Genomic DNA, 10887 nt, shown 5'->3' with positions numbered 1-10887 from the left:
GTAAGGAGTCAGTAACATATATACTACATTGTGAAGATTATAGCACCTAAGGAAGCTTTAATAGCCACGCTATAATCAACTGACTATACTGTTCACTAGGTGGCGGTAATGCACCCTTAAGTTCGTCAGCCAACAGACAAAATGTTGATGAAGAAGCTCAGCTTGGCTCGCTGCCCTTGCAAAGATGGCGTCATTGTTAACTGGCTTAACCCAAACGCTAGGCTATATCTGCTCGAAACTAAATTTTATATAAACAAAATGAAATGTCCTAGAAAGATGTCTTTATATTTTTCATTCATATACACTGATCTATGTAATTACATCTCTAAATTAACAAATTTCCTTTTTTCTACTAAAGACATTTTCAGCTTTTCAATTTAATTTAAAACCCGGATGGTGTTTGTTCGTTTATTTAATTTTCTTTATCGGGGTTTTCTTGGTCAAAGAATAATAGTTGACCTGCAACTACTGAAAGTTTTTGTACCTTCATGTGCCATGATTGTACTTTTTAAATGTAAAAAATTACCCAGAGGACTTGACGCTGTGCATTTTTCAATGGCTGCATCCCTAACGGCTTCTTATTTGTATGTGAGTGCACTACATAGGGTGTGAATTAATCGCGTGATCCAGCCTTTGTAGTGCACTAGTCAGTGTGTGTCGGTAGGTGGCGTTATGGTTATTATTAATTCACCTTACTAGAAGGAAGTAAACGACAACAGCTACGCAAACCGGACCTGAGCACAGAGCGACGCAGGAGTGTTTAGTTGGAAAGGTGTGGCTTTTCCAGTATGTGTTGTACATGGGTTTTAAATTAATTGCTTAATTGGTTAAGAGTGAGTAATTTATTACACAAAATAATCAGAGAGACGGTATGCTTCAGGGCGAAAACGAAACTAGGACTGATGCCGTAGAAATGGTTTCTCTTCGTGCCGTTGTACAGTAACGCTAGGCTCCAGGAGGAAGGAAATCAGGTTTTGAACTGACAGCTCAAAATCCCAGAGCTATTAACAGTAAATTCGAGATACTATGGCGGACGATGTTGGAGAAGAAGCTGTGGCGTCCAGTCACGGTAACGGAGCTCAGGTGTTAACGAGTTTTGGTCACTTTTTACCGGCCTCCCCTCCCCCTGCGGTGGCTGCAGAGACCGGCCTGGCCGCAGCGTCCCCCGGCGTAGCGCACCACATCACCTCGGACATGGAAAGCCAGGAGAGCGGCGTCGTGAACTCGACAGGCTCGGTGCTAACCGCTGTGCCGCCATCTCTGCCCTCGAGCATCGGCCTGGGGCTAACCGGAGCCCCGGCGAATCTGGCTGGAGCGGGTCTTCTGTCTCATATTCACGCCACGTCCTGGGACCCCACACTGAGCACCGACTGGGACAACGAGAAAGCTTCGCAGCAGTGCATCCTGCGGATAAAGAGGTAGCGTAATGTTAGCATGCTAACTTAACTTAGCCTTATGTTCTGCTCACTAACGTTACTCAGTAATGGATTTCCCTTACAGTTGCACTGTTTACTTCCGAATACCATGTCTACATATCTAAACTTCGTCTCAATTATTAGCCATATGTTTATATAAATAAAGACCCCAAAGTCATTCACATTCTCATATCCTCCTGAGGACAGGTGTGAGTGTAAATATGAGCTGGAGGGAATATGCGTTTAACTGAAATCACACTTTAATATCAGATTCAGAAACACAACGAATTTTAACACTTTTATTTCACCTATTTACGCGATTTGAAAACGATCTCTGGAATATAAATACACGTAGTTTGGAGGGATGGGCGATATAAAAAAATTTTTTTTTTAAATACATTTTTGTTTCCCTTTTCTTCATCATTTACAACAGGACAGAACATAAGGATAATGTGTCGTGTTTTGTGAACAAGCTGTACTTTTCTGAACAAGCTGAGCTCCTAGCTAGCCGCTTAGCCGCCTAGCTCGCTAACTAATTTGGAAAATGTTTAGACGTGTATTCTGAATAACATTTGTTTGTATTATCTTCGCTATCTGGCTAGCTAACCTCGACTTGCGGTATACTTGAGTCAAAGTATGTCCGGGTATCTGGATAAATTCGCTTAAGCGGACTTCTGGTTATCTAGCTAGAAGCAAATTAGCACGCAGTTTAAATGAGCACGTTGTTGTCATAGTTAACTGTTTGAGTCGTTTAGAGTGACTGGGAGTCGATCCAAAAAAGAGCCGATTCCACAAGATGATGATGATGATGATGATGATAAATGAAAAAGTCTTTTAATGTTACCCATCGGAAAGATGAAATGTTTTTTCATTCATTCTAAACTCGGCAACAAAAAAGAGAAGCGTCTATATTTTTAAGATAATTTTGTCAAATCCAAATAATTACAGATCTTTATTGGAAAGGGTTTTAAAATGTTTTTCAAGCTTGTTCAATGAACCATAAACAATTACTGCGCATAGATATGTGGACAAGTTTTTAAGTACATTTATGGCATTTGGCAGAAACCCTTATCCAGAGCGACTTACATTTTATCTCATTTTACGCTAGAACCTGGGTGCATTTATTTTGCTTCGTTTGTAGACTTTGTGAAAGTAGCGCAGAGTACACTAGATTTTTGCTTTACCAGAGTTGAGCATTTCAAAGGAAGCAATCAGGTCCCCGGGGGTAAATCGTCTTGATGCTAAATTCAGACAGAGGTACAGTAAATGTGAGGCTGCAGCCACCGATTCTTTCAGCAGAATTGGCAAAATTCCTAGGAATTGTAGTAGAGTGGGCTGGGTGTTGTACTGTGTTGCAAGTTGGCAATGAAGTGTACATTTCAAAGACTGCCTTGCTCTCCAAATGGTGTGGTTGTGTATCTCCTATCTGTATTCTGTATAAGGAATCATTTAAAATAAGCAAGACAGTGTTCATGTATGTGTTCATTTAGAAATTATTTGGCTTTTTTTATTTATTTAATTATTTATTTTTGTTTGGTGTGGGTTTTTTTTTTTGTTGTTGTTTTTTTTGTTTTTGTTTTTTTTTTTTTGGGGGGGGGGGGGGGGGGGGGGTTAATCCACTTCAAACGTCCCTGGTTTGATCCTGAGCTTGGGTTATTGTCTGAATTTATGTTCTCCAGGTGTATGTGGGTTACCTTTCACCTCCCAAAGATGTGACGGTAGGTGGATTGGCTACAATAAATTGCCCTAGGTTGAGCGCCTCATAACCAGTGTTCTCGGGATAGGTTCTGGATCCATTGCAACCCTGAACTTGATAACGCAGTTACTGAAGACAGAAGAATGAATATTGCAATGTTGAAGGCTACAATGTCACCATGGAGATGCTTGTTTATTAGGGACATCTACAATAGGAAAGAGAAGCATCCTTTTGTCACAGAGAGGATGGTTATTTTCATATTGGCTTTCTTTTATTTCAATGTTTGCTCTTTTTATCCCCACACAGAGACATTATGTCCATCTATAAGGAACCTCCGCCTGGCATGTTTGTGGTTCCTGATCCTCATGATATGACTAAGGTAAGCTCTGAATAATCAATAACCATAAGAAAAACTGAGATTGCAGTAATGTTGTATTAAAAATTTTAATGACCACGTAATACAATGCAGGAATCTGGCTTTACAGATTCAAATGGGTTGCTAGATATTGAACTTTAAATGCACATGAAAAAAATTTTTAAAACCTCGGTCGTATTCTTTAAAATATTAGTAGAACAACTGATTTATTTATTTACTTATTTATTTATTTCAAAATGTTTCAAGCTTTGAAATAAATCTTTAACCTGGGCATCATGAACAGCCATTAAGATCTATTTTAATATTTCCACCTATCAAAATTGTAGATTCTTTGATGTCTTTATTTACAACCATCCATATGCTTGTGGAAGATACATTCTATGAGTACATTCATGGCAGTTGTGAGCCCATTGGGGATTTATGAGCACTGTCAGTAATGTCATTGCACTGACATTCCTGTCTTCTGCAGATCCATGCACTAATCACAGGTCCCTTTGACACACCATATGAGGGTGGCTTCTTCCTCTTCCTGTTCCGTTGCCCCCCTGACTACCCCATCCACCCCCCACGTGTCAAACTGATCACCACTGGGCACAACACGGTGCGTTTCAACCCCAACTTCTACCGCAATGGCAAAGTTTGCCTGAGCATTCTCGGGTAAGTGTTTATGCTCCACCACATAGTGCAATATTCAGGTGATGTTAGCACAGCACTCTAGTAAAGTTAGATTTTAGATCATGTTTTGTTTGGCTTTAATACTATGTAAATAAAAAGAAAAAACTTCACAAAAAATCTATGATTTCAAATAATAGCATCTACACAGGATAAATTAATTTGTTTTTTAATAATGCTAGAAATCTTGATTCACGAACTACACAGGCTGTCTGAATGGTTGGTTTGGGGAAACATACCACAGAACTTTTGTTGCACCTGTAAGGCAACAAAACCTGCTGTAAAGCATTCTTTAGGTGACAAACTAGCATCCAGTTGAAACCGGTCTGTTTTTAACGTAAAATCAGACTGCCTTAAAAATAAACTTTACTTCTTTGTTACATACATTTGATATTCAGCACATGGACTGGGCCAGCATGGAGCCCTGCTCAGAGTATCTCCTCAGTCCTCATCTCTATCCAGTCCCTGATGACCGAGAACCCTTACCACAATGAGCCAGGCTTTGAGCAGGTATTTATGACCCAATATATTTAATGTGTTGGAGCTTGTTTAACAAACTAATTAAATCTATGGAAACTCTTTCTACCAATCACTGACCATGGTGTTTTCCAACATTTCTCAATCCTGGTCCTGGAGTACTGCTGTTCTGCAGATTTTGGTGTTTTCCCTTATCCCAACTTAACCGAATAAACTCTCTAGTTAACAAGCCTGAACTGTGAGTGTGACCGGGGATAGAAAATACCAAAATGTGCAGGACACAGGTACTCCCGGACTGAGAAACACTGCTCTTGGTAATCACAAAGTTCCTGCCTATAAGATTCAGGTTCATTATGCAGAAGAGACTTTGACTGAATCAGATATGACATTATTCGAGGAGTAGGAGTCTAATATATAAAGGAAATAGGAAAGTTTTCCCATCTAATTTTGTTTTGAAAACTACTTTTTTTAGATAGTACCATTTTTTCTTCCCGCTTGGTCATTTGTAAATGCCCACCTACTAGCTACCTCTCCCTATAATGCAACAGCTCCCAACCATGGAGGGTGAAGGCTAGCACATGTTCGGGTAATGCCATGCTTACCACCTAAAGAGCACAGCCATCTTTTGGACTCCCAGCCATGGATGACTGTGGAATCTCCATGATTCAAACTCACCATCTCCCAACAATAGTGTGAATAGTTTTCTGTGCACCACTTAGGTGCCTCTTTTGCATTGAAATTGTTAGATTTTGCTGATTAATGGTTGCTGTGTTTGTTAGGAAAGGCACCCAGGAGATAGCAAGAACTACAATGAGTGCATCCGCCATGAGACGATGCGTGTGGCTGTCTGTGATATGTTGGAAGGGAAGATGCCATGTCCAGAAGCCTTGTGGTTAGTAACAATGCATTTTAACATTTTATTAATTATTTTGAGGTTTATGGTCACTGGTAAACCATTTTATTATATAATATATACTGTGTGTGAGTGTGAGAGAGAAGTTTGTGGACACCCCACCATCACACCTACATGTAGGCCTTCCCCAAACTGTTTCCACAAAATTGTGGAAGCACAATTATATATGTCTTTGTATTCTGTAGCTTTACAATTTCCCTTCACTGGAAGTAAGGGGCCCAAACATATTCAAGCATGACAATGTCCCCGTGCACAAAGCGAAGTCCATGAAGACATGGTTTGTCAAGGTGTGGAAGAACTTGAGTGGCCTGCACAGAGCTCTGACCTCAACCCCTCTGAACACCTTTTGGATGAACTGGAACACTGACTGCACACCAGACCTCCTCACCCAACATCAGCGCCTGACCTCACCAATGCTTTTGTGGCCGAATGAGCAAATCTCCACAGCCACACTCCAAAGTCAAGAGGAAAGCCTTCCCGGTGGGGGGACATCCAGTGAATGTAATGTCTGTAGGCTGAAACACCCTGTTTATGAGCGAGATCAGAGGAGAATGACCAGACTGGTCTGAGCTGACAGGAAGTCTGTAGTAACTAATATAGGCACTCTTTACAACTTTGGTGAGCAGAAGAGCATCACAGAATGCACAACACATGAAATCTTGAGGTGGATGGGTGACAACAGCAGAAGACCACATGAAGATCCACTCATGATCACCAAGAACAAGAATCAGAGGCTATCATGAGCACAGACTTGACAAAATTGGACAGTTGAAGACTGGAAAAAGACCAGGCGATTTTATTTTTTTTTTTTTCTTTCTTTTCTTTTTTTCTCCCCTTCTTCTTTCTGACTATTTTTCTTCTCCTCTCTCTCTAATCTTCACCTGTCCAGTTTGGTGAGCCTGTGCCCATAATAGTCTCAGATTCCTGATCTTGCCTCACAGGAGTGGAATCCAATGTGGTGTTCTGCTGTTGTAGCCTATCGACCTCAAGATTCGATGTTTTGTGCTTGCTGAGATGCTTTTCTGCTCACCGTGGTTGTAACGAGTGGTTATGTGAGTTACTAAGGTCCTTCCTGGCAGCTCAGAATTGCTTTATCCTTCCTGGACAGTCTGGCCATTTTCCTCTGACCTCTCATCAACAAGATGTTTCCACCCATAGAACTGTCACTCACTCAATGTTTTTCGCACAATTCTGTGTAAACTCTGGTGTGTGTGAAAATCCCAGGATCAACGGTTTCTGAAATGCTCAAACCAGTCTATCTGGTACCAACATCCATGCCCTGGTTAAAGTCACAGATCACCTTTTTTTCATTCTGATAATTGATGTAAATGTTAACTGAAGCTGTTGACTTGTATCTGCATGATCAGCATTCTGCTGCTGCCACATAATTGGCTGATTGGGTAACTGCAAAAGGACCAAGTGTACAGGTGTTCCTATTAATGTGGGTGGTAAATATTTAGATATTTTGCGTACTGTCTAGGTAACTGCCCAGTGGCTCTTAATGTGCTGAAGAAAACTTAAGTAAGACAGAATAGGAATATCTGCCTCGTTCTCTTTGGTTAGAAAAATGGCATTTTATTTGAAAGTCAATAAGGCACTAATTCCTTTTTCTGTTCTTCAGGAGTGTGATGGAAAAGTCTTTCATGGAGTACTATGACTTCTATGAAGGTGTTTGCAAAGAACGTCTACACCTACAAGGGCAAAACATGCAGGTATTATGTATAGGTATATAAGTAAATACAATAACCAATTTTTTTGCAGAAAGGAAGACCTTTTAAATACACATTTAAAAATGCAAAGGAAAGGCAAATGCAAAGATTGACCGGAGCAAATTCATTTGGAATAAAGCTAAATAAAGAACCTGGCAACACACTGCATCTTTTGGCAGATACCTAAAAAGACACACTGAATTCATGCTATTTCATACTGAATCATAAATATATTTCTTTGATGTACTCTATTCTTGCTTTCAGCAGTCGTTCTCAGATTTATTGTCGCTCATAAAAGTATGGCTATGTTTTGCCTTTAGATTTATTTTCTAAATAATAAGTAAGCCATATCGCACCAACCAGCCATTATTCTCCTATGACCGCATGTCCTGTCAATTTCATTCCTCTAATACGACACAAATTTTCCAACAATTAAAAATTTTCATTCATTCAGGAGCAACATAGCATACATTGTGTTTGTTTGTAGTTATACTTTTATTGTGGAACGTCCATTAAACAAGTTAGTTCCTGTTGAAACGTACATTATAACACCTATAAACAATAATTTCCTCACCAGCCATTCTTTTTTTTTTTTTTTCTTTCCTTTTCTGTCTCTTAATAAGACAAAAATGCAGCTTGTCACATTACAGAGAAACCTGAAAACCCTCTGTCTTGAAAACCTTGATGTTAAATATATCTCCTCACAGAATGCCTCACCAGATCAACAGTTACAAGTTTTTAACTCTGTTTATATGGAACATGCATCAGACAAGTAACACTGCAAGTTGTTGGACTACATTACATTACTGGACTTCTTAAATTTTTACATCTTAAAAACTTGAACATCTTGAACAAAATCCAAAAGTTTGGGTATGTCAGTGTCTGGGTGAAACCTTTCTATTTTACAATCTACAAAAAAATAGACCTAGAAGACCTTCAACAGGACAACAATCAAAAAAGCAAAGTCAGTAAATAAATGATTTGTAGAATGAACTGATTTGTAGAAGGCAGTGTATGACTTCTGGGAGAGTTGGGACAGAAATCTCAGGAAGAATGTTAGCAAATATTACAACTAGAGATGCACAGATACTAAATTTCTCAGTCGATACTGATAACCGATTATACAGAGTGATATCATCTGATACCGATAGTTTGGTGGTTCTGCCTTTTATGCCACCTTTTAAATTGATAATAATTGATTCCACAATTCTGAAAGAAATGCAAATAAAAACTTTTTTTTTTCTCCATTTCAACAAGTTGTTTCACAGTAACTGGTCTCATAAACAGAAAACGCATTACTCACATTAACACTAACACATGAATGTTATTAATTCATATTAACATTGACTGAATTCTAAAAAAACCTCCTGTTAGGCTTCACATTGACTCACCACAAACAAAATCATTTCTACTTCATCATTACATCAAACTGGTAATATATAATATCAACTTTTTATTTATTTATATTTTTATATATATATATATATATATATATATATATATATATATATATATAAATATATATATATATTTATATATTTATATATTTATAAATATATAAATATATAAATATATAAATATAAATATAAATATATAAATATAAATATATAAATATAAATATATAAATATAAATATATATATATATATATATATATATATATATATATATATATATATATATATATATATATAAATAAAATATAATATAAAAACATTCACTGGATAAGAAATATACTACTCTACAAGTATGTTTTTGTGCAATATATCTTTCTTTTTTTGTCAACTCATATTCATTTAGATCATAAAAAACATTTTAGTTCACTGCTGCAGCGTCCGTTATAAAAGCACTCATTCGTTAACATGCATGCCTAAACAAAAAACACACTGCTTCTGCTCTGTTGCAGTGTGCGGTGTAAAATTTTAGCGGTGCAGAGCTTACAAACGGCAGTTTTGTCTTCATTGCACACAAGAGACATCATCTTTACACACAGCACGAAATCGATGGTTTCCCGCCCTCTTTTGATTGACGGGATATAATCGGCCCTGATCACCGGATGTTTTGAAACTAATGGCAGATAGCGTGAAAAATTGCCTTTATCGGCCGATACATCGGTGCATCTCTAATTACAACTGAGAGGACACAAAACAAGGTTAGCTGTTATAAAGGCACTGGCTGGTTTAATGTTACAATATTACCACATTTACAAAGGCGGATGCAAACCTGGCCTTTAACTACTTTTCTTTTTTTTTTTTTTTTTTCCTTTTAAAAAAAAAAAAACAATATTGTAGCATACACTTTTAATAATTTGTCTTATATGTGACAGTTATCTGACAGAAACCTCTGCACATCCAAAACTGAATGTTTTGTTGGTATATACATCTTGATTTTGTCTTAAAGTTATGCAAACTTTTGCAAATTACATTTCCTGCTTTTACTTTTCCCAGGATCCTTTTGGAGAAAAGAGAGGCCGTTTTGACTATCAGGGTCTGTTGGCGCGTCTCGGTGCCACACAGAGGAGATTGCGGGAAAAATGTCCTCCTGAGGACAATGTCGGAGACTCAGATTCTGACACCAGCTCATCTGGAACAGACCCAGACAGCCAAGGCAGCTCCCAGCCATAGAGTGCCCCCTACGGGCACAGCGAGAGTATGAGAAAGCAATTGGACGCTTTTTAACAAGCAAACACACAGACCATTGAGAAGTTTTGGAGTCAACTGATTAGCACAGGATTAGTCTATTTCCTGTTTATTTTGATTGGTTTGTTTTTCCTCTCCTTCTCTGCAAGCCAGTGGCTGCCTCTTTTCTTTGCTTGAGGGAGAGATGTCAAGTGAATTGTGGGGACGGGACTAGAAGATTAATGCAGGCATGTGTGATGCGAAATGTGGCAGCAGTTCAGCACACACTCCACTTATTGGAGCACATATTTACTTGCCCCCCTTATACATAACTTCATCTGGTGGTCATGCACACACTGCAGGTAAAATATGAGAATATTGCCACCACAATCCTGAGCAGGCCACCATAAATTTTTGTGCTCTGGTACCACTCCAGCAATCCGCTTCCTGGTCTTATTTCTGTTCACTTAAATGTCTTCACATTCATAATCTTAGCATTTATTCACTGAATCATTAAATATTTTGAATATCATGAATAGAGTCATAATTTTGACATGAATTCATAATGAATTACTTTACCTGATCTAAATTTAAAAAAAAAAAAAGGCTGATGCAACTATAAAGCAAATGTAAATACTTAAATATTGTGCATAGAAGAATCTTTATTTTACTGTTAATTGTGCATTAAACGCTATTGGAGAGACTTGGTGTGTTGGTATATTTTGATCAGTAAACTGATCAGCTATTGGTTTGGGCTGTGTCGTCATTGGGGAGAGTTTTCTTATTTGTATTTTGTTTGTACAGTCAAAGGACCTTATTCATGTTGTTTAGCCTGATTAAATATGTTGGTTGAATAAGAACATAAGGGCTCTCATTTCTTTGTATAAAATGTGTTTGAAGTCTCAAGTTTTTGAGACATCTAGTCCATATTGTGTCATTATGGAAGTAAAATGTATAATTTATTTGTAAAATTGACTCTGTCCTTGTTCAGAGTTTTCTGTGGTTTGTACAAT

General features: G+C 38.0%; 1 protein-coding gene across 1 annotated transcript; it reads left to right on the top strand.

The window, feature by feature from the left end:
* The first annotated feature begins 683 nt into the window (after positions 1 to 683).
* ube2z (ubiquitin-conjugating enzyme E2Z) lies at positions 684 to 10577 on the top strand. The gene is made up of 7 exons (XM_017453720.3): positions 684 to 1418; positions 3418 to 3490; positions 3957 to 4144; positions 4558 to 4669; positions 5416 to 5528; positions 7171 to 7261; positions 9704 to 10577. The coding sequence occupies exons 1-7, from the start codon at positions 1027 to 1029 to the stop codon at positions 9878 to 9880; spliced, it is 1146 nt and encodes a 381-aa protein (XP_017309209.1). The 5' UTR covers positions 684 to 1026; the 3' UTR covers positions 9881 to 10577.
* The last annotated feature ends 310 nt before the right edge of the window (positions 10578 to 10887 follow it).

Source organism: Ictalurus punctatus, chromosome 2 (genome assembly GCF_001660625.3).
Source record: "Ictalurus punctatus breed USDA103 chromosome 2, Coco_2.0, whole genome shotgun sequence".
NCBI lineage: Eukaryota > Metazoa > Chordata > Actinopteri > Siluriformes > Ictaluridae > Ictalurus > Ictalurus punctatus.
The sequence above is the reverse complement of the archived record's forward strand: the minus strand, read 5'-3'. Positions and strand labels throughout refer to the sequence as shown.

What these genes read in the sequence shown, in the direction of transcription:
- ube2z (XM_017453720.3), top strand. Translation starts at nt 1,027, where the DNA reads ATGGCGGACGATGTTGGAGAAGAAGCTGTGGCGTCCAGTCACGGTAAC. An exon ending in ATCCTCATGATATGACTAAG is followed by an intron (nt 3,491 to 3,956) that starts GTAAGCTCTGAA and finishes TGTCTTCTGCAG; the next exon opens with ATCCATGCACTAATCACAGG. An exon ending in CCATGTCCAGAAGCCTTGTG is followed by an intron (nt 5,529 to 7,170) that starts GTTAGTAACAAT and finishes TCTGTTCTTCAG; the next exon opens with GAGTGTGATGGAAAAGTCTT.